Genomic DNA, 25,450 nt, shown 5'->3' on the forward strand with positions numbered 1-25,450 from the left:
CTTATGGATCCTCAATGCTCAGTCCCCATTCCAATCCCCTCAGTAACTGACGCTAACACAGTAAATCTGGGTGGAAAGGCCGCAGCTTCATTTATTAAACATTTAACTGTAAATAATACCTCAAACATACATATTATTAACCACCCATAATGATATTCTTAAGCAGTACATAAACAAATACATAAACCATTACTAGCTGCATATAACCACATAAAATGTAACATAAACACATACATAAAAGATTACTGGCTACATATAACCACATAAAATGTAATATAAACAAATATATAAACCATTGCTGGCTGTATATAACCACATAAAATGTAACCTAAACAAATACATAAACCATTGCTGGCTGCATATAACCACAAAAATAAAACATCCTGACTTGATTTAGAACCTGAGGCTAGTTGCCAACAAAACCACCTACTGTGGCACCTAACCGGGCCTAGTCCCCCAAGGCCTACCTCTGACGTTTGAACTACCTCCTTCCATTTTCTTTTCCCTTTTTGGCCTTTTTAGTGCAGCCCATCACGCCACAGCTCCACCTGCATGACTTCTCACTTATGCAGGGCAGGCTACCCCGCCTGCCAGCACCAAGGCTCTTTCCACCCCTCTAGACAAAGCAAGGTTAAATAGGTCCAAGCCCACTGAGGACAAATGAACCCCATCCTGCCTGTAACAACCTCTCAACTCATCTTCCAATTCCCTGTGCCGTACCACCACTCCCTTTGACTTTCGAATGAAAAGCTTGTTTACCTTTTTCCTGCTCCTCTCCATTGCCACCGCGTCCCTGACCCACCTCCATACCAATCTTGCCACCATAAATGACCACCACTACACCTACAAACAGAGAACAAATCTTGTCGACATCCCTCCTTATTGACGATACCAAATCTCTTTGGCTCGTTAGCCCCATGTTGTTACCTCCAGCATGTATCACCATGACACGGGGATGCTCCTCAGACGTTGCTAGCTCCATAACTCTGTCAAACAAACCTGGCCATATCAGACCACGATATCCAAACCAATGAATAGACACTTGTCCTTCGGGAAAGCCGAGCTGCCTTTTAACGTACCGAACTGCTCTCTCTCTTCGGCCCAAAACACGAATGAGTGACCAATAATCCACACCACCTTGTGTTCACCTTAAAGGAAAGAAAACAAACATCCCAACACCACATAAACTGCATTTTAACCTACTTTAAAATTCTTGTTACCAGACCCATAAAGGATGCTAGAATTGTCCCCTTTACAATAATTGGGGCCTAATATAACTCAGAAACCTCCTAGATTCCCATCTTCCAATCCTCTTAACTACCCTATCGCCCAATCCCAGCCTCGCTGCCTCAGTCGCTGCTCCAGTATGAAAGGAATGGGTCCCAAACTCGTGGGGGCTCTTACCCAAAATCTCCAACCCCAATCTAAAAACTTTTAAGAATTGGTACCGTGTTAATGGGGACATGTCTTGATGTACTAACAATGGACCATCCCCGACTGGGCGAACCTCGTTCAAGTGCTGCAGGCAGTTGCTGAGCGAACCCTGCTCAGCAAGGGATCTTCCGCCATTCCGCGCAGCTGTCTCTGCTTTGAAGTAAGATGGCTGCCCCTCACCTTGACCCCACCTAATTATACCCTCTGGCGCTCCACCTTTCTCAAAACTACAACCCCCAAAATCCACCACATTCCCATGGGGCCTTACTTGTCCTCCCAGTCATGGCCCTGCCTCTTAACCCTTCGACCTTGCTTCCCAGGGCCACCTTTAATTTTACCTGATTGGGACATCGGAAATTTTATTACTAATAAATGACTGCATTCTTATTTTTTTGGATATTTATTTTGTGTGGGGGCTAATATTTCTTCACCTAATTGCAGTGTCGGGTGATGCCTGCATATTAACAATTAAGGAAGATATTACTACCTTAAGGATGATGGCTTAGCAGGCTGATTTTATGAGAATTTTGGTTCATTTTGAGGCAAAGAAAGCATGGAGAGTTATTGGACAAAGAATAAGGAGAAACAAAAGCAGTGAGAGTTTGCTTGGCAAGAAAAGAAGATTGGAAACAAGGAGGGGAGAGACAGCCAAATGAATGGAACAGAGGAGTCTCAGGCAGATAAAGGCAGACAAAGGAAGCAGGGAGAGACACTTGGCAAAAATATTTCCCAGGTACAATACCAGAATAACTTAGCACATAATTATGTTATGATTTATAGGTGTTGAAATATATACATTCTATAGAAGGTGGTTACTACTGCAAGTTGTCAGTGATTCAAGAAGTTAGACACATTCAACTTGTATGTAGTGCAGACTTTTCAAGTAGGGAACTGCAGTCCTGCTATGGGAATTGTTGTATATGTGTGTATTGCAGAACAATAGCAGGGAAATGGACTGAAGTGTTGCTAAGATGTTCTATTTACAAACTGTGTCCAACAGGTTTCTAATTGTGATATCATGCCAAAGATATAAGGGATCAATGAGACCTACATCAGGTTGTCTATTTGGAAAACCAATAAAAGAACCACATGCATTTTTTGCATTTTAAAGGAATTTGTTCAAGGGTGGCAACATATAGATATGTTCAAGTGTGACAAGTACTTGCATTAGAGAATAAAAATGTGTGAAGACATGTCATTTGCATGAATACAAGCATGGCTGGTGCTTGTTATGAAATCTCACTGTCCGAGTGCTGGGAAGGTCACACGATTCAGAATCAATAAATATTTAAATGGAACTGATTCAGAAACAGATACGATTTTATTCCTCTTCAATAGACATGGGTATGTAGTTACAAAAACTCACATTTCAGCAAGTTTATATTGGATACGAGTGATTAATGCTATAGCTAAGGAATGTGTTGATAACCTGCATGAAGTAATTCATCACAGTAGGCTTCAATAATATCATATGATCATAATCAACATCAGAACACTATCATATTTCCAATTATGGGGCAAAACAAAATGGTAGCCAATGAAACTGCTTATTCAGTAAATAGTACAGGTATGGGATCTGTTATCCAGAATGCTCAGGTCCTGGGGTTTTCTGGATAACGAATCTTTCTGTAATTTGGATCTTACTTCCAATAAGGATTCATTTTTATCTTAGTTTGGATTAAATACAAGGTACTGTTTTAATATTACAGAGAAAAAGGAAATAATTTTAAAATAATTTGCATTAATTGGATAAATGAATGTATCGACCCACAGGTATTGCATGTCCCTATGGCTTTAATGCCCTACCCTTTTCTCAGTTAGCAGGCATAGCTCAGTGTTATTGGCTTAGAGATGTAATGACAACTTCCTGCCACACTGCACTACAGTGTGTGTAAGGAATGACCTCTTCCTCTTTGGCTGCTGGATGGTAATCCAGATGGGAATGCCCAGGGGAGCCTGGGTACAGCAAGGCCCAGAGAAGCAAGTGATCTTGAGAGAAGTCGGGGACCAGGCAACCCCGTGAATGAGGTCAGCTATAGTAGGGCAGACTTGTAATAGTCTCTCTAGGAGAGAAAGGCAGATAGATAAGAGAGAAAGAGCAGCTGAAGCTCCAACAAGGCTTTGCAGCAGGGAGTAGCTCCAAGAGGCTCTATGTGTTGCCTCAAGTGCAGGGACCTCAATGAAGGGAGACTGTAGGGTAGAAGCTGCTTCCTGACGACTCCCTGGAGGGAATGGTTGCACTGATGTACTGCAAATGTATAATGAAGTTCTGCTTCAGCTGAATTACCTATTACCTGAAGCTCTGAGTGAGTTATATGTTTCTCTCCATATGTTGTTTCTATCTATAAGCTCTTTGTGAGTCTATCAGTTTCTGTGTGAGCTGTATAGTATGTGTCATGTGCTAAAACCTCATCTCATGCGGGAGTAAACCTGTGGTCATTGTATCTGACAATAAACCATTTGTTTGTTTGCACCAAAGAACCTCCTGGCGCCCAAGTTTCTCTTTTTGTGTACAGTAGCCTGGTGGGTTGTAGTTCCACTACACCTTAAAGGGAGAGCTTCCACTTAGCGAAGGCCCTGACCCTGTAAGTCGCAGTGTGGCCCATGCTTATACCGTTAGCTGGACACTTTAACTAATTGTGGTCAAGATTGCCCAAATAGGTGCTACATGAAGTATACAGCCTTAATGTAATTTGGAGCATTCTGGATAACAGGTTTTTGGATAACAGATCCCATACCTGTATATGCTCTCATGTAATAGATGTTTTTCTAAGACAGCATGCAGCAGCTACCACTTTTCAAGCATTAGCTTTTTTTTAACTTCTTTTTTATTTCTGCATTCTGTGCGTAGCACTCTACAACGTTCACGTTTCTTTTATAATATATAGTGCAAATGTAAATGCATAATAGATACAATAATAAATGCAAAAGTTATTTTTGCAAATTAAATTGAGTTGAATGTTTTCACAATTCCCCAAGCTGATACTTAAAAAATTCCAACGATGAACTATGGAAATAATACAATAAAAATGTCACACTAGTTAGCCACCTGCTGATCTTTGTCATCCCTGGAATTAATGCTGGCTGGCTTTTAGAACACAAACATGGGATGTTTAAAAACAACTCGCGCAAACAGAGAGATTTCATCATTTCACCCACAGATTTTTTTTTAAATTCCTCTGTAAAGAAAAATTCACACAAAAAAAACCCTTAATGAATAAAGGCCTTAGTTATACACAGGAAGCCCTTGATCCTCACAAAGGATTGCTGTAGAGGTAAGATTTCTTTCAGCTTTATTTATTACACTGCAATCGAGAAACAAAAAATTCAGCTCTTGCTTTGCCTTGTTACCCTTACTTCTCTAAGGAGTCAGCTTCAAGGTTTAGTCCTTCCTAAGCCTCAGGCTGCCTGGCCTGCTGTTGGAGTTATAATTCCCTTAGCAGCTGGGACATGGCCAACAATTGAACGATTTGGGCAGGCTGAAGGCCATGAAATTCAGTTGCAGTGTTTTTGTTGCCCCTTACCCCCCACACAAGACTGGTTGTCTAATTGTGTTTATATGTACTGCCCCAGCCTTTAGTTGAACCTACCAGGCTCCTCTTTTGTCCCAGGCAAAGACACCTGTGTGCCTCAACTGAAAACATGTAGCTCAAGGTGGCTTATGTTGTAGTGTGGAAGTGTGATTGTAGAATAATGAATCAATTATAATTCTTTCAGTCAAAAAACTAACCTGGACTTTCAAGTTTTTGCAGGAAGAAATGTTGGAAAGACTTACAAATATCTGTTCCCCTTAGAGTCCATAGTTAAAAAAAGCATGCTTTTCTACCAACAGGGCAGACTATTAGAGATGTCGCGAACTGTTCGCCGGCGAACTTGTTCGCGCGAACATCGGGTGTTCGCGCTCGCCGGAAGTTCGCGAACGTCGCGCGACGTTCGCCATTTTGGGTTCGCCATTGTTGGCGCTTTTTTTTGCCCTCTCACCCCAGACCAGCAGGTACATGGCAGCCAATCAGGAAGCTCTCCCCTGGACCACTCCCCTTCCCTATAAAAACCGAAGCCCTGCAGCGTTTTTTCACTCTGCCTGTGTGTGCTGAAGAGATAGTGTAGGGAGAGAGCTGCTGCCTGTTAGTGATTTCAGGGACAGTTGAAAGTTTGCTGGCTAGTAATCGTTTTGATACTGCTCTGTTATTGGAGGGACAGAAGTCTGCAGGGGTTTGAGGGACATTTAAGCTTAGGTAGCTTTGCTGGCTAGTAATCTACCTTCTACTGCAGTGCTCTGTATGTAGCTGCAGTGGGCAGCTGTCCTGCTTCTGATCTCATCTGCTGACTGCTGCAATAACAGTAGTCCTTGTAAGGACTGCTTTTATTTATTTTTTTGTTGTTTTACTACTACTACTACTACTATAAGAGCCCAGTGCTATTAGTCTAGCAGTGTTGGGGAGTGGGACTGGTGTGCTAATCTGCTGCTCCTAGTAGTTCAGCAGCACCAACTTTAATTTTTTTTTTTTAATATTCATTTTTTTTTATTTTACTTTTTTTTATTTTACTACCGCTGTAGTAGTGTATAAATTGACCTTTTAGGCATTATTTGCCCTGTAGGCATTATTTGCACACTGTTTTCTTCAACCCGCCATCTAGCTGTGTGACCTTGTTCACATTCTGTCTAAATATCCATAATATTACCGTCTCCAGAAAAAACACCGGAGTGACTTTTTTCAAGCAGCCATAATATATTTTACGTAATCCGTATCCACCGCTGTAGTAGTGTATACGTTGACCTTGTAGGCATTATTTGCACAGTGTTTTCTTCAACCCGCCATCTAGCTGTGTGAGCTTGTTCACATTTTGTCTAAATATTGATAATATTATCGTCTCTAGAAAAACCACTTGAGTTACTTTTTTTCAAGCAGCATTCATATATTTTACGTAATCCGTATCCACCGCTGTAGTAGTGTATAACTTGACCTTGTAGGCATTATTTGCACACTGTTTTCTTCAACCCGCCATCTAGCTGTGTGACCTTGTTCACATTCTGTCTAAATATCCATAATATTACCGTCTCCAGAAAAAACACCGGAGTGACTTTTTCAAGCAGCCATAATATATTTTACGTAATCCGTATCCACCGCTGTAGTAGTGTATACGTTGACCTTGTAGGCATTATTTGCACAGTGTTTTCTTCAACCCGCCATCTAGCTGTGTGAGCTTGTTCACATTTTGTCTAAATATTGATAATATTATCGTCTCTAGAAAAACCACTTGAGTTACTTTTTTTCAAGCAGCATTCATATATTTTACGTAATCCGTATCCACCGCTGTAGTAGTGTATACGTTGACCTTGTAGGCATTATTTGCACACTGTTTTCTTCAACCCGCCATCTAGCTGTGTGACCTTGTTCACATTCTGTCTAAATATCCATAATATTACCGTCTCCAGAAAAAACACCGGAGTGACTTTTTTCAAGCAGCCATAATATATTTTACGTAATCCGTATCCACCGCTGTAGTAGTGTATACGTTGACCTTGTAGGCATTGTTTGCCCAGTTTTTTTGGCCGCAGCCACTGAAGCACAGAGGCCAGAAAAAATATGCCATATAAATGCTGAAAATAGTCATTTTTTGCCATACGTTGACTCACCGTATATGGCAAAAAATTACTATTTTCAGCATTTATATGGCATATTTTTTCTGGCAACTGTGCTTCAGTGTCTGCGACCAAAAAAACTGGGCAAACAATGCCTACAAGGTCAACGTATGGCAAAAAATGACTATTTTCAGCATTTATATGGCATATTTTTTCTGGCAACTGTGCTTCAGTGGCTGCAACCAAAAAAACTGGGCAAACAATGTCTACAAGGTCAACGTATGGCGAAAAATTACTATTTTCAGCATTTATATGGCATATTTTTTATGGCAACTGTGCTTCAGTGGCTGCGTCCAAAAAAACTGGGCAAACAATGCCTACAAGGTCAACGTATGGCAGTTGTTTAAAGAGAACAGTAGATTACTAGCCAGCAAAGCTACCTAAGCTAAAATGTCCCTCAAATCCCTGCAGACTTCTGTCCCTCCAATACAGAGCAGTATCAAGCAGATTACTAGCCAGCAAACTTACTATCATCTGTCCCTGAAATCACTAACAGCTCTCCCCCTACACTATCTCTTCCAAGCACACACAGGCAGATTTTTCAGATACATTTTTGCCCTTGATCCCCCTCTGGCATGCCACTGTCCAGGTCGTTGCACCCTTTAAACAACTTTAAAATCATTTTTCTGGCCAGAAATGTCTTTTCTAGATGTTAAAGTTCGCCTTCCCATTGAAGTCTATGGGGTTCGCGAACCGTTCGCGAACCGCTCGCGTTTTTGCGCAAGTTCGCGAATATGTTCGCGAACTTTTTTTCCGACGTTCGCTACATCCCTACAGACTATACTATGCACAGAGTGCAACATTGACTGGCCCAAGGGTGCTCTGTATTTAATGCCTGCCTTGAGCAGTTATTTAGTATGAGTCTCTGGATATGCCTTGCACTTGGGGCTCTTTTAAATGGCAGCAAGTGTTGTGCAATTTGATTTCAATTGCACTTTGCAATTTTGCTCTTCCCAGCATTGCACAGGGAGAAAAAGTCCATAGTGGCCAAAAATAATCTTTAATTTGCCCCCGTTCGGCACCTTGTCCCCTTTGGTAAATGATTCCTTCTGTGTAAGTTCATGTAGGCCAGGCATTTTCATTCTAGGCTTTATCTACCATTGAAAGCAATTCAGTTGTTCAATTAACTATTCCAATTTCCATATTACAGCCAGAATTATTTTTCTTCCTTTTTGACAGTAATTTTAGGGTAAATTAGATGTGACATTTTCTAAATTGTGGGAAATCATCAAATGCTGCCTGATACTGCCTACTACTCATTGCACTACTCATTACTACTTCAATGACATCCACCTGTCACTGTGCATATAAGTCAGATTATAGCCACACTGTGACAGGCGCATGTCATTTTAGTTAATGACATAAAGCATAGACATATCACAAAACGTAATACAGTTATGAAACTTATTATCCAGAATGCTCGGGACCTGGGGTTTTCAGCATAAGGGATCTTTCTGCAGTTTGGATCTCCATACATTAAGGGGCCTATTTACTAAACTCTGAATGCCGCAAATCCAAAAAAAAATAGTTTTTTTTTTAGTATAAAATCAGAATTTTAAAAAAACACATATTTTTCGGAATTTATTATACTCCAAGGATGGAAAAAGTCAGAATCCGAAAATGCGGCATCTCAGATCTGCTGAGGTTGCATATAAGTCAATGGGAGAAGTCCCAAAGATCTTTTGATCTGTGCTGGGTGTTGAACAATAAAGTTTTTTGGGGTTTTCTAGCAAAAATAGGAGTTTACGGGGTGGAAATTCCAAAAAAACTCGTAAAATTTGTATTTTTTAATAAATAAGCTGAAAAACCCGTGCAGATTTGGTCTGAGTTTTCTCAGAAAATATTAAGATAAATTCGGAATTTGATAAATAACTCCCATAATAATATAATTTATGTTGGTGCCAAAAAATGTGTATGTATATGTACTACTACAAAACTAATTAATAATTCAAAATCAAATATTATTAATTATTAGAATATACTCACAATTCACCCCAGTCCTAGGGTGTAGTTCCAAGTCAACATTTCAAAAAAGGAAAATGTGAGTATCCACCGAAATAATGAATCAATCTAAAATTGAAAAATTTATTAGGACATCAGAGCAAGAACTAACGCGTTTCGTGCCTGTTGGGGCACTTATAGGTAAGTGAGTAAGTGCCCCAGCAGGCACCAAACGCATTAGGTCTTGCTCTGATGTCCTAATAAATTTTTCAATTTTTTAATTGATTGATTCATTATTTCGGGGGATACTCACATTTTCCTTTTTTGAAATAACTCACTTAGTCTAATTAAAATTATTTTACACATTAAATAAACCCAATAGGATTGTTTTGCCTCCACTAAGGATTGATTATATATTAGTTTGGATCAAGTACAAGGCAGTGTTTCTTTATTACAGGGAAAAAGGACATTTTTTAAAAACAATATGAATTATTCGATTAAAATTCGGAGCATTCTGGATAAGGGGTTTCCAGATAACGGATCCCATACTTGTACTTTCAAGGCTAACTGCACCTTCCCAGAAAACCACTAGATGCACTATATACAGTAAGCATCATAGAAACAAACAGATTAAACCTATGTAACTATTTGGACTGTATAACATGAATACTATCAGGGTTTTGTAACCTTTTTCACATGGGATCCAGATTATGTCTGGGAGTCAGTTTCATGATCCAAGGCTGTAATTGTCTAAGAGACAGAACCAACAGTGTAGAAAGGGACAGACAAATACTGTGTTCAATAGGAATTACTTAAGAAATATTTGTAAAACCATTCAAAATATTAAATTAATATGTTTTGGGAAGTTTCTTAGAATTACATTTTCTTTCAGTAGGCAAAATGCTTTTTTTAACATTCCCTTTAAGGTTCTTCCCTACACAAATTGTTTTTATTATTCAAAACAAACCCAAGATAATTAAAATGACTAAATAAATATTTAAAAGTTGGGCTACTTTTGGTTATGTTTAACTTTTTATTATGTTCTGTTTTATTCATAGTGTGTTGATAGGAGGCTGGAGTGAGGTGCAGGGGTGGGGGTGGGAGTGGTATGTCTGCTTCTCCTTCAGTCTGGGTGCCAAATCTCAGCCAGCTGCAGGCAAGCACGTTCCCACCCTGCATGTGCACTGTGCAAACTTAGCTTTATTGCTGGGAATTACATTTCTTCTTTAGTTTGAAGAACTCTCTGTTCCAAAGATTTTCTCCATAATGTTTCTCCTTGGAATTTTCCTTTGCTTAATACCTCTTTCCTTGGGAAATCACAGACCTCATTTTGCTGGGAACAACTTAGTGGAGTTCACAATGACAAATGGCTCTGAAGACAAAGTAAGTACTGTATTGCAGCTATTTTAGCTGATAGCTACTCAGTTTCTTATAAAGTTCTGCTTTACTTTGCAAGCAAGTAAGGGGGAGATATTAAATAAACATTTTGTACATATACCAATTATATTTTCAGACTATAAGTCCCAAATATTGCAAGTTAATGTTCTGAAGGCTAATGATGCTCCTGAAGCAAGAATTTCACTGTGTTAGGCAGTAGATTAAAAAAAGGTTATCAATTATGCCGATATTGTTTTGTTAAATACATATACATTTTTCCCTAAGAATGCTAATGATAAATCAGCCTTTTGGAACTGCCCTACACAAAGCAGATTACTATGAAATGTCAAATGTTACAGCAGGATGCCAAGCCCCAAACAATACAGAGGTACTATTATTTCTACTTTATTTCCATTCTCGGCACACCTCCCTTATATCCATACATGGAGAGAATCAGAAGGGTGAAAAGTTAACCCATAATGGAAAAAATCCTCACCTATACTTAACAAATAAGGTTAGGTAATAGATGTAGCAATAAGGGCTTACAGACACAGCTACAAATGCAGAACGTCTGTTTGGTTTATTCTGATGGGGCTGTACCTGGGTATACAGTATACTACTGCTACTAATTGAACATCTTGTCCTAACATTGCATCAAGTGGTCATCAGCACTCAGAGACAATTTTTGGGGAGGTCAGGAAGGACCTTGGGTGGTAGGGAGTTGTAGATAAAAGTTCAAAGGATATATTGTATTTACATTATTATATATACATTACATGCCACAGGTATAACAAAACTGCTGCCCTACCAGCATCATACAAACATTCTCCTGGGAGGTATCCTTGGGTGCTGCATTAGTGAAAGTTACAGACAATAGGCACAACTTAACTAGGGACAATCATCACCAACCCTGGCCTTAACTTATTTTTAATTAAAATGCTGCCATTTTTCACATGCCCAAAACTATATTATTGCAATAGCACTGCAGCAGCACTAAAATCAATATTGCAAATATACAGCTGCTATTGTGATGCTACACAATAACACAAGTCAATGCAATGAGGAGCAGCATTTCTGTTTAGATTCAGCAGAATTTCACATGCTACCAGTCTACATCACTTGGGTGGGCCTGAACTAAAGGGCTAATTTAAAAGGGGCAGGGGTACAAGTATTGGATCTTTACTATAATGGAAGCCAGTGTTGACCACTCCCTGTTTTTAAACCACACCTACTTTAAACCACACCCATGTTACCACAAGAACTTTTAAGACCATGTCCACATTAATGGCGGTAGAACACCAAAAAACCAAATGTCTGGTGCTCACGGCAGGGATACCATCATCATTAATATATGAAATGTGTATATGGGATTATAGGTGTGAACAAAGCAGGAGCTAACAGTCTGAATATGAGGTGTATACAATGCAGGGGACAGTTCATCTCAGTATTTAAACAAGGTAAACAGTCCTAGCAGGCAGACTTTCATGAGGGGGGCATCCAGCCTGAGGGCCGCCAGTTGGACAGTACTGACCTTGAGTAACTTGTTAACAGTGGAACAAGTCCACAAATTCTTTTCCCAGATGCTGAACAGTGTGATTCATTCATTCAAACTACGATGAAAACCAATATGAAAAAACAACAGATCATTCTTGTCAGCCTTGAACAATACACTGACCAACACACATGGTGTGTACAATCCAAAATTCTTACCCTGCAGGTACTTAATATATTTGGCGCACTTTCACATACATCATGCATTAGCGATGGGCTTTATTCTATCCATTCAAAATGGTTAATTTTCTTTCAAATAGATTTACTTGAAGTGAGGAGTATCAAAATGAAGTGAATATATTTGAGTGTCATTATTGCTATAATTGTAGCACCAGCGGGTGTTGAGACCGGAGTTGGGGAGGCACCGCTATTCTATGAGCATGTTGTTCAGGATGCCAGGCTCATGTAAATAGCAAGGAACACATGGGGGCAGATTTACTAAGGTTCAAAGTGAATTCAAGGGAATTTTTGAAGTAAAAAAAATTCGAAATTCGACTTCGATTTGAAGTAACAATCATTCAATCGATTGCTGAAATCCTTCGAATCGTTCGATTCAAAGGATTTAATCTTTCGATCGAATGATTTTTATTCGATCGCAGGATTGCCAAATTTGTTGGAAAAACTTTTAATTCGATATTCGAATTCAAAGTTTTTTAATTCTATGGTCGAATTTCGACGTTTTTTTGTACTTCGAAATTCGACCCTTAGTAAATCTGCCCCATGGTATCCGCAATGAATATGCAGTCTGGCACAAATCAGAGAATTAATACAGCTTGCTTAGCCAAATATACCACTTGTTACTTCTTCCTTTAACCTCACATTCTAAAGGTTCCCATGTACACCTTTTAATGTTCACAGAAACTGTCAACAAACCGTAATGATAGTAGCATTTATCTTTCTATAAACAGAGCTACACCTTACATTTTTACCCAGTTTAAACATTTACCCACATAAAAGCCCATGGGTTACAAAGAGGAGAGACGCAATTCTTGTTCTTGACAGGAACGGCAGGGCACTCCCTGCTAATTTACACTGTAAAAGGAAAATGTTTTAGTGTGGAGTCTTTGTTGGTTATAGAAAAGATGAGGGGCCTGTTTTCCCTTAGAGAGTAAAATAGATTCAGGGATGCGTGAGGCTCTCTGGTATTTGACCACAGAAGCGTTGCGTTTTTATTAGAAGTGGGGTCAGTGGCTTGCAGAAATTTTCAAAGCAAAGGAAATAACACAGAAAACAATGCACATCCTTATTTAGTCACCAGGGGTAGCCCACTTTTATATACAAAACAAAACAGCGTATGTCCAAATGTTATGTAAATTCATACAGAAGTAGGTACTGCCAGGACATAAATATATATATATATATCTTCCAAATGAGTATCCGCACTCCAAAGTCAATCTTGATAAAGGCAGGGGTGCACGGTAAATTTTGTATACACCAATGCTTCACAGACCAGCACTCCCTTTGATATGATACAAACAATCTTTTTATTACATCTTTATCCAATGTTTCGGTCCCTTTTGGGACCTTTTTCAAGGATGATGAAAAAGGTCCCAAAAGGGACCGAAACGTTGGATAAAGATGCAATAAAAAGATTGTTTGTATCATATCAAAGGGAGTGCTGGTCTGTGAAGCATTGGTATATATATATATATATATATATATATATATATATATATATATATATATATATATATATATATATATATATATATATATATATATAAATATAAACAATATAAAAATATATATAGCCTAATTGCTAGTTGATCCAGAGGAAGGCAAAACTGCCTCTGAAGGAAGCTCTTTAATTTGTTTACAGGAATTCTTTATACTGGGGGATTTTTTTTTTTAAATGCCTTTTGTTTAATTCTTTGCACAAGAGGCACATATTACCTAGCAAAGTGCTTTTAGATTGGGTTACCCCCTTAGAGCTTCTTGTACTGAAATATATGTACAGTTATACATATTCAGACAAATAAGGATCCATCTTTTAATATGTTTACTGAATATTTAAAATGAAATAAAGTGACAGACAAACCTACACAGGCCACAATTTTCCAGATACAATTTCATCCTGTGTAGTTGAACATAGCGATTTTTCAAAGTAATGTGGGTTTATAAGATGCTTTTCCCTATTTCCCTATTTTATCCCTATTTCATTAAAGGAGACTGGGGCCTTTTTGAGTCAGTGACTAGTGCAATTTTCTTCTGTTCCAGACTATAGGTCAGGATGGTCCGATCACATTATGGTCCCTTAATAGAATTCCCTTAAGCAAAATAAAAAGGTGCTATCCCTGAGTTATATATATACCATCATAGAAGATCCAGCAATAACAAGAACACTTAAATGACCAAGAGAAGCTGTACTATGGCATGTGGTTCAGGCAGTTACTGTAGCAGATTCTGTGCCAGAAAGTAATAATGCTGATGAGCTAAAATCCAGTTTGATTCTCTCTGCAGTTATCTGCTATCTAATGTTACCCTGCTGCCAAACGTTTTTTCTCTATACACAAAGGCAGGTTTGTGGTGTTAATGTTAGAGCACAAAGGATATAAATAATGGCATTTTACTTGCAGATAAGGATTGACCTTTCCAGATCTGAGAGTGGCTATTTTATAAAACCCTGATTTTTAGCATTTGAATTTGGATACTCTTTTCTTTATGTTAGAATTGTTTCCTACTCGGAGGATTCTGACTTGTGCAGCAGCTGAAATATCTGCACATCAGTGGTGGAGTTGTTGAATGAATATCCCTTTTATTCAATAGCAAAAATGTAACAATACTGTAGTATAAATTCACACAAGCAAATTAATCAAAACAAACTCCTTACGATGAAAGGAGGCAATGAATTTCCTGAAAGGATTTACAATGCGGGATTTGAGAAATATACTTTGGAAAGAAGAAGTTGTCTCTGCCACTTTCACTATCATTGCCTGCAGATGTATGTATCTGGTAAAGTAAATGTGTTTTGCCTTCCTGTTCCACACATGCAATGACCCTAGTAATCTGGACCATAGGAGCCAATAAATAAATACATTATAGTTTAAACATGTAATTTGTTATCTCTGCTAAGTTGTTTAATTGAACTATGCAAAGAGTGTGATCTGGTTGGCTTTAATGGTTTTTATATATCCAAATGGCCAAACTCAATGTGTGCATTTACCAAAAATTTGTTATGGGCAGATCTGATTACACTCAGTTTGTCATTCTTATGAATTTTGAAATAAAAACTTTGTTAGCTCATATTTTTGGAGACCTCTAGTCAATCCCATATATTCTCCAATTGAGTTCTTTTCTTGCAAAATTACAACTGGCTCGTATACTGTACATCTCATGTGTGGGTGAGCAGTTCTCATGGGAGATTGTTGATAAACAGCCCAGAACACTGAAATACTTGTGTTAACATGGGGAAAATGATAGCAATTGCGATAATTAGTAACTCCAATCCATAATCTGATGTGACAAACAATATCCCTTTCTTTGTCTGAATGTCTAAAATTTAAATACAACACAAACAAACAGGTCAATAGATAGATGATCTATCTGGAAGCAACGGGGATATTCAACCCCCTGAATGACCCCTTCAAGGTTTTCCTACAAAAATATCTTAATATACAGTACATAGGAATATCCTAAATACCATTTTCTTGTTATTATTACTTTTTGAGTGCAAATATTTTTGTTTAAATCTTTTTCTATCTTCCTTTCGTTTTCCTCTTCCGTGTTAACTGTAAAAAAAAAAAAAATAGCAAGTTACCAAAAAAAATTCAAATACCTAACCTTAATTGTTTGTGGCTAAATTACCTCAATTAAATTAAAAATTATGACTTAAGTGTATATTTCTGTGACATAAACCGTTCTCCCCTTATAATGTGAAGTTCTTTAGGCAAGTCTATTGGCATCTTATTGGTATTTCATGGGTAGTTATGCTGTTGGTTCTTAATGTTCATGTGACCTAACAACACCTTTACATTTGTGACAAAGGGGATGATTTGAAATGTAACTGCTTGCCTATGCCAATTATAAAATACTTTCTTGGCATGAGATGGGGTGTTGCCGTAATGGACAAAATTACAAAATGTTATGTTTTTGTGATTGAACAGAAACTTAATAAAGGTAGTTATCACACTGTTTGGACAATAAAGTATTTTTTAATATAGGTTACAAATTCTTTAGCCAGATGGTTCTATCAACAATTCTAACCTGTATTTACTTGTGTAAATTATTATATTAAGATTATTATAGTTGTGCTAGCGTTACTGCGCCAAGCGAAGCGAAGTTGCGCTAGTGTTGGCTGATTTGCATACAGCGGGAAGTTAAAGTTGAATGGACGTATATGTTGCAGCAAATACATTACACTACACAAGCCCGGGAAACCTTAATAAAATAGAGTTGTTATAATGCCCTACACATGAGCCCAGTGTAAAGTTTATGTGCCATATGTTAGGAAATGTATGGGGGAGCTCGGGTACCCAAAAACAATTTTACAGACTTTTGCAGCCTATCACCCTGAAAAAAGTAAAAGACTCCAGAGTTTTTGGGGACTAAAAATTGAAGAAGCCCTATACATTCCATTGCACTTTCCCTGGTCTGAGCTGGCGAAGGCAAGTCTGGCGGAACAGGTAAAGTTCAGTAAAATGTGTATCTTAGTGAATTTGCCAAGTAGCGCTCTTTCGCCAGAGCAAAACTTCACCTGGCATAAGAGTGCGAAGTAGCGCTAGAGTCTATCTCCTTCACTAGCAAAGTTACGTCAGCAAATGTTAGTAAATCAGCGAAGTCCCGAAATGACGTCACGCTGGCGAATTTTGCCAACTTTAGTCACTTAGCCCTTTAGTAAATTTGCCCCTAAGTTTCATGCCTTGGTGCTACCAGAAATTCATATTTAGCAAGTAGAAGCTGGTGCACCCAAGGACCTGTTCTTCAAAATTAGTCCTTATTAAATCAACGTTACGGTCATCAAATATATACAGGTATGGGATCTGTTATCTGGAAACCCGTTATCCAGAAAGCTATGAATTACAGGATGGCCATCACCCATACACTCCATCTTAATCAAATAATTCATTTTCATATAATAAATTCATACTTTATCCCTACTTAGATATATATTCTTATTAGAGGCAAAACAATCCTATTGGGCTTAATTCACATTTAAATTACTTTTTAGTAGACTAGGTATGGAGGAAACATTACAACAAGCTGAACGGGATGTGAATCAGAATATTGTTTTACCCATTGCCCCAACTCACTGGAACTACACATTGACTATAATTCATTCCATATACAGTATATATATATATTCATGAAATACAATCTAATACTTGAAATACCCGGAACCTTCGTTTTTTTTAGTTTTTTTGATAATACCTTATACCTGTATAATTGTAGATAAAAAATGCACTCAGTCAAATAAAAATATGGTACATTTGTTTTTTTGCAGACTCGGTCTCGAGTTCCAAGACAAGCATCCTTCATGCAGAGAAGAGTAAGTATTGGGTTGAAAAGGGGTGAATCTTAAAAGTCTTTATTTTTTTTAATTGAACAGCTATGAAAAAAACTGCACCACAGTTATCTACCTCATACATAGTTTTTTGGAAATGTAATTTTCTTTTGAAAACACTTGTTCTGAAACAAATGAGCTATTCTTCAAGTTTTACACTGATAGCAGGAGGGATTGGTTTTGCCAGAGGAAAGAGTTAGTTTGAGTTGACAGCTAGTGATTTCCCTGGTCTGATAAATTGATTCCAGCATGAGCCGTTGACTTGTGATGGTATTTTTAGTAATACCATTTGTTGACCCCGTGTAAAACAAAACTCATTAAAGGAAAACCTTAAGTAATAGTCAGGCAATTTATTCACACAGAATACAACATAACAGTTTTGTCTGGGTAAGCTGTTGGAATAACACACGGAATGTCAACCAAGGACTTACCAAAGACCCACCTCTTGGTCCAAGCATTATATAGCTTTCAGAAGGCATTTACTGTAATTGTGACAAGGAGTACAGGAAATACCATACATGGTCTGGTGAGGAGACTTACTTGCATATACATTTATACTTTCCTGAAAGATGTGCAGTTTTGCAACATAAGAGTTTTTTGGTCCAAAATGCTTGATCTGATGTCTACTAATTTTAGACAGGATGGTGAAATCAGCTATTTAAGTAACACTTCTGCAAAAGGGCATAAGAGACATGCTGACACTCTGGAATCTAAATAACAGAGTGGAGATCATTTATTTGTATGGCCTACTATAAGTTATATGAGTGACCATTGTCCACAGTTGACCATTTGCCCTATAGTCTTTTCCTGTCTTGGGCCTGGCGTTCGTAACAGAGGATTGGGGGTTTTAAATAATAGATATAGACCCTCTGACACTAGCCATTCGTCCGTCATAGGAAATAGACCGTTCCAAATATAAAAGATATAAAAAATATAAACACTTGGTATTGCCAGCATGACTGAGCTCTTTTAAGCAGAAGGAAAAAAATGTTTCAGCTGGCCATGCAAGGTATCATCAATTAAAGCATTTGTGGCCACAAACGTAGCGAGACCAATAAAGTGAATTCGATTAGCGTTCCTCCAGAGTGGAAGGTTGAAAGACTGTTGTCCAAACCCTGTGAGTTGTGTTAATTACTGATAGGTCCCTAGGTACTGTACATCTATGGAGGCCCAGTATGGAACATTCTGCATGGTTTCCAGAGCCTAGAATTGAGGCCTACAGTTGCACATTGAGGTTTTCAGCGTTTAGTGTTTTTAAAGATTATTATTCAATTATATTTATATAGCAATATTTATCTTAAAGGAAACAAAACCACAAGTCGCTGAATTCAGTGTGAAGTCCACTATTATGTCACGATATGCTTTCACGGCTGTCTCTTGCACTATGGTGAATCGAGCAGCTGAGGCCAAAGAAGGCGTTTTCCAGGTGTTGATTCCAGCAGCAGCTTTTGTCTCCAATTTCACCATGTAAGTATCTGTGGTTATCCACCTGACTAACCCTGACCATGCAGGAGTCATTTCTGTGTCACATGACTGATACATCTGTGAGACAGTTTGGTGAGAAAATGTATAATTCAGCCACAAATGTGACTGGCCAAATTGCACTGATCCAGTTGAGTATGCTTGCTGATAAATTAGATCAGTGCAGAAGGTCTTTTCTTATAATCCGAATGTGTGTGATTATCATGATCTAGAAGAAGGTGATAACTAATTGGAAGGCTGAATTAGTGGCCCAATTTGAAGAAAAAGTGCTCCTTATTGTATTGTATTGTATATTTAATGTACACTGTCATACCATATTATAAGGCATGAGTATGAGTATAATGAAACTGCAAAACTAATACACACATTCTCACTGTTTGACTGGTTAGTCAATTGTTTAATTAATTGTTTAATTATGGGATCTCTCTTGACCTTACTCTCTCCCCTTCTCATGAAAAATACCCTACTATATGTGTGTGCCTGCATTTTTGGGCAGGAAATAGATAACCATCCTCTGTAAACCATTGCGCAATGTATCAACTGCAACTAACCTTTAGTTGAGTTGGTGGTTAGTTTGCAGTCTGAATTGCCCAATCGCAGTTACTTGACTAGCAAAATTCATCAGAGCATATATAATATAACACTATTTTGAATTCATGTTCTTTTTTGGTCTCTGAGAACAGTCAAACCTCATATAAAAGAATAATTGTTTTCCTGTATATGTGCTGCAGGATTGTTGGAGGACGAACATACCATAGTGAAGTCACTTGGAGGAAACAAATGGCTAAAGAGGGCAATGGACTTGGGAATGATAAGAACCTTGGCAATGGGTAAGCAAGGACATTATGTTTTCAATACTACAGAGCACAGATAATACAGGATAAGTAAGGTTAACACCTTTAGTAAAGTCAGAGACAAGATATATCTTGTGTTTTTGTGGAAAGGGAACTATGGTGGTTGTTCCTATTTAAGGTTGCTGGACTAAAGGTGTTCCTCAGGATACATATCAGCAGCCGAGGGGTGGAGGCAGGGAGCATATAGATAGGCCGACTACTGCAATATTGCTGTTGATGTCTTAGAGAATCTTTGTGCAATAGACAATACATTTCCCATGTGATGATATGTGTTGATAGTATGCTTTTCAGAAATGACACCTGACCACAGTTAGTCTGCAAAAAAGTAAGGAATTGTGGTTTGCAATGTGAAATTAAGTTGTATATTGTATATTGATTATTGATAAAATTTTCATGTTATATTGGTTAGCTACACAGAGAATGGCATGGAAATATTCAAAGCCTCTGCAAGCATTCCTGGACGGAACAAGGCTGTTTTTATATTGATGTATGAGGAACTCCTACAGCGGCGTCTTGGACTGTATGAGCATACCATCAGCATCAGGCCACAGCAGCTAGTGGGACGTCTTTCTGTAGAGGTGAACATATTTGAGAACTCTGGAATTACTGCTTTAGAGGTCCCTCCTCTCCACAACAAGCAGAGAAATAAAAACACTGGTCAGTACACGATTGGTTGCAATAAGCATAAGATCCAAAAATCCATATATTCAGTAGGAGAAATTGAAATACTTTTCAGCTGGGTTTTGTTTCTCTATGACTCCAAATTCCAAAAATGTTTCTGTGGGTTTGACATCCCAGGTAAATGGAAAAAATCTTGCACTGACAGAGATAGTAAGTAGCCGTCATCCTTTAAAGCAAGCAAAACTGAATTTATCCTCTTAGTGCTTTGATTATAGAGTTAAATGTAATGTTTAATTAAAGCACTGATGATTGATGCAGCAGTGGCAAAAGCAAGAACAAATGGTGGAATGTTTCCATACGCCCTGTGCTGGGATAATAACAGAATGGTTAGAGGAAGGGAGAATTATACTGTATAGGGAATACAGCAAATGATGAAGATGTTAAATCAATTTGCAGTGATATAATGACCATTTAACAAATTATGCAGGCATATCATGACTTTCATATGTACTTGACTTAAGACAAAAAGGCATGGTATATTATTATTAAATTTAGCATAAAGTCTGGTTATATCTAGTAGGGAATATGCTTACAGCTCTTATCTACATTTTCAGGTAGAAATAAATGCATTACATGGGGTAAGCCTAAATATTACAGGTAACATTCAATAGTAACTAAATATTATTTTCCCAATGGTTCTACTTACTTTATAACTTATATGCTACCTGCTTTGAACTGGTTTACTGTGGAAAGTCTCAGTGTCGGTCTATATGGACCTTACCTGAGTTTTCTTTTTTAGCCCTTAAAATGTGATTTGGTATTTATAGAAGTAATTTACTACATCGTGCCCCTTAATGCTCATTCAGCAAACATTTTCTCCCCTGGTCTGGCTCAGTCTGCAGCTTGACTAAAGGTAAGGACAGGACCCAGTTGACACACCCTAACTGATGTGCTAGTTTGGGGACAGGTATAGGGCAAGAGGGGGGGGGACAACCCTCATGAATACAGTGCTGCTATATGCACACTGTGCTGTATTCATAGGGGTTACCTGCATCAATTATACTTCAATAGAAGGCAGTCTACAAAATGCAAATTCCCTGTTTTTCACTTAGCAGACTGCCTTTCGTAAAAAAATGGCCCTAAGTATTTGAATTTGCAGTAAAGGTCACCTGATATTCACTGTACACCCAACTATTAATTTTTGCCTATTATCAAATGAATTCAGGTAAAGGGAGGGTTCTGTTGAAACAAGATTTATTCACACAAAAAAAGCTTTACAAAGGCGTTAATCACTCTGATGTATTAATTATAGATCTAATTTTATGGATTTGATTTAACCAGCACAGGCCACCACATGTTTGTACTAAGTTTACATAAATATACACAACCTGCATCTCCATTAAAAATAAAGGAAAAATTAAGAAAACAAATGCAGTTTATGTATTAAAGTATCTCAGAATGTTAGCACCATTGGATATCTATATTATTGCTAAAAGGAGCATACAAAGGTCAGTTTTAATCTTGCCCTCATCTAAATTGGCTGAATTTAAATTATGATTTCCAGTTGAAAAAATTAAAATTTTAGTCATGTCTGGCAGTTGAAAAAAGACCAATATATGAATGCAGGTTAGCTCTCTTGATACCAGTACTATTATGGAATTTCAGCATCACTACCATTGTGAAACAACTAATCATAACAAATATTTATATTAAGGCCCTGGCAATTAAGGGGCTGCCACTTTATATGCTATTATAATATAATAATATACTATTATTATAATGAAACTAACCCAATTAACAAGAACTCTGCATTAAACCTTACATTTTAGTCTGCAAAGGCATATTTCAACAAATATTTATTAAGCAACATAAGACTGAGATGTATAGTGCAATTCAGTTCTCGTTGCCTGATACCAAGTTTCCCATTTTCCATGTTGTTATTTGACAGTAATTCTGTTCAATGTGAAATGTGTCTTGGCAAAGGCAAGATATTAAATGGTGATGAGAGGTGTTGTTTTCAAATTAGTAAAATTCACTATAGTTTTTGGCATAAATACCATAGTGATGCCACAAATAAATACATTTACTTAATTAGCCAGGACCCACAAAGCCTCCTGTCCTTTGTGTTACCTAAACATAAGGAAAATGTTTATTAGAATTTAATCCCCAATCTGGCCTGATAATAATCTCTTTTGCCGTAAGGTGGTAATGGAGGCCTCCTATAGACATATCATTTTAATTTCTTGCACCTTATCTATTTTACTTTTAATGGTCCTTTGCTGTTTCAAAAAGGTTTTGGATTTCTCAGCTCTGAAAATAGAATTGTTTTGCAAAGTCATTTAATACTTCTGGCAGTAAATATGCACAGAGGCAAAATTAAAGCACCAGTAATCTCAATAAGTGAAAATATTTCACTGGATTTCATATTGATATTGCAGTGGAAAAACCCCACATATGTCAAAAATATTACAGATATAGCCTACATTAGGGAGCATTTCTCATGCAGTCTGTAAATCTAGGTGTTTTTAATTTCTAGGAAATCTGGAATAGTTTTGTTTTCCAACATGCTCACATAGCTGCTTTCCACTGCAAAATGTCTGTTATAATGCTATTTATGAAAAATGACCCAATACTTCCATGAGGACTTGGCAGCAAATCCACATTATTCTTTCTTAAAAAGGAAAAAGCTGCAGAGGACACCTGTATAAATGAATAAAGTGGTAGGTTGTGGTTGGACATTTTTTTGTTTCATAACAAAAAGTGCTTGGTAACCCTTGCAGTGGCCTTGTTTACTAAGCTAGATTCAGATATGGTACAGTAAGCTACTGCAAACAATCAGCAATACGTTTTGATCAGTGATTTCAGAAAAGTTATTCAAGGAAATGTGAACTCTTGAAACAAATGAATGTAGAATTACTCAGAGAGCACTGCTTAGCACTATTACTATTTGCCTTAATTGTAACCTCTACTTTATATTAGATATTAGTCGTATTTACACTGGTAGTATGGAGAATTCGAAGCAGTGGTGTCACCCGTTATACAGATCGGCAACAGGCCACCGTGGCAGAGGAATGTTTTGTGATGTTGCTATGCTTAGAATTTACCAGAGAAATATCAGAAGATGCTTTTCTGCACTATAACTTCATTTTAAAGCAGATTAACATCACAAGACTTTCCTCTGATCGTTAGCTCAATTTTCTACTAAATCTGGCTGGTCAGCCAAACTAAACAGCAGGCGGCCCTTTTGTTTCAAATTGATTGTATTAATAGTGTGAAAAGCACAAATCTTGAAAACTAGACACAAATAATTACAAAAAATTGCAAAAGTGCTCAGAATAGCAATTTTACATTACTTTCTAGAGTTAACAGTTCTTTTAAAGGATCATTCATCTATAACCCCTTTAAAGGAGAAGGAAAGGCTTGGTGCACTTGGGGGTGCCAAATGTTAGGCACCTCCAAGTGATTATATTGACTTACCTGAAACCCCGGGCCGGTGCTCCTATCAGCAGAAAACTGCACCAGCCCGGGTTATACCAGTGAGCACCACAGAGCAATCCTCTTATGTCTTCCTATGTCTTCGTGCAACTGCGCATGCGTTTGCCCGGGGTTTCAGGTAAGTCAATACAATCACTTGGAGGTGCCTAACATTTGTCACCCCCAAGTTCACCAAGTCTTTCCTTCTCCTTTAAAGGGGTTATAGATGAATGATCTTACAGTTCAGTCAAAGTAGAAAGTAGCTTGTTGCAAACAATAATCAAAACAAAAAAGATACAGAGTTTTGGGGATGACATACAAAAGGATTTTTGAAATGGTGTCAGAACCCCTTTAAAATATACTTTATGAAGGTCTTAGTTTAGTCACATCAACAATTTTAAACAAAATTCCAATAGACATTATTGCTTTCAGAAATGCCACCGAGGTAAACAGCGTATCATTAGTTTATCTAGTAACATGCTGGATCAGTAGATAGGATTCTCTACTTCATTCCATCAGAGAAGACAAAGGGTCTCCATTTATGGAAATGTTCATTTAATATCAAAGTCAGTTTTATAATTTCTTATTTCCTCTCCCACTAATAGTCAATTAGTTAATTGAAGATTGTTTACCCAAGCGTTCTCTGTTTTGGAAAAAGAATAAAGGGCTTCATATATTGAATGACTGTAACAATAACAAAATTGTTGGGTTGCTCAAACATGATAACAAACACTGCTGGAACTCTTTTAATGGGATCCAATATTAGGTATCAGACGCTGAGTTGGGCAGCTCCCTGGTTTTTAATAGGTTGTATGTCTGCTGTCTGTACCTGTATCAAGGGGAAATGCATTTTTAATGATGCAATATGGTATATTGGGCACAATGCTTTGTTATTATGCACCTTATCAGTTTGAACAGTGGAAAAGCAAACAGGAGACAGGAAATTTAGGCAGAACAAACACAGCTGCATTGTTTTCTGCCATAGTATTGTTACAATTACCTGTTCTCATTCACAGGCTATAGAACATAATCCAATTGCATGCTGAACCAGGATTAGGAATAACATTTTATTTTAATTGGCTTTGTCCAGTTTCACAAGGTCAGTGCTTTATTGAATGCAAAATCAAGGTACATAGGGTGAATATACAGATGTGGCGCATTTGCTGTGTGTTTAAAAACATGGTTTTCTGGATTGGCTGCCTACGTTTCCAAGTGCATTTGGCACTGCCCTGTTCCCTGTCAATCTCAGGCACCATGTTTGGAAGAAATTGACAACATGGAACCTTTATTTCGCTAACCGAAATTTATTACAGCTAACCGAAATTTATTAAAAAATTCGAATTTTTTAGATTCGGGTGAATAGGATCGACCTGCAAACTTGAATCGAATAGTTCATACACAAGATACTTGCAGGTGCCCCCACTCTACAGTAATGACAACTAATCTTAGCAAGTTTAGCCAGCTTTTATTTCTGTATACTGATGAACAAAATGTATTGCATAAAGTCACATTCATTTGTTAAATTGAAAAAAAAACACTGTAACATTCTTATAATATGTAACAACTGTAAAA

The 25,450-nt window shown here is 37.7% G+C and overlaps 1 protein-coding gene across 1 annotated transcript in view; it reads left to right on the top strand.

Annotated features, from left to right (window-relative positions):
• Positions 1–10,143: 10,143 nt before the first annotated feature.
• Positions 10,144–25,450, top strand: part of itih5.L (inter-alpha-trypsin inhibitor heavy chain family member 5 L homeolog) — a 35,623-nt gene continuing 20,316 nt past the window's right edge. The window contains exons 1-5 of the mRNA XM_018252747.2: positions 10,144–10,402; positions 17,388–17,432; positions 18,751–18,914; positions 19,661–19,759; positions 20,193–20,440. Of these exons, the coding sequence (XP_018108236.1) occupies positions 10,286–10,402; positions 17,388–17,432; positions 18,751–18,914; positions 19,661–19,759; positions 20,193–20,440 (673 nt within the window). The 5' untranslated portion in view covers positions 10,144–10,285. The remainder of the gene's footprint in view (positions 10,403–17,387; positions 17,433–18,750; positions 18,915–19,660; positions 19,760–20,192; positions 20,441–25,450) is intronic.

This window comes from Xenopus laevis, chromosome 3L (genome assembly GCF_017654675.1).
Source record: "Xenopus laevis strain J_2021 chromosome 3L, Xenopus_laevis_v10.1, whole genome shotgun sequence".
Taxonomy (NCBI): domain Eukaryota; kingdom Metazoa; phylum Chordata; class Amphibia; order Anura; family Pipidae; genus Xenopus; species Xenopus laevis.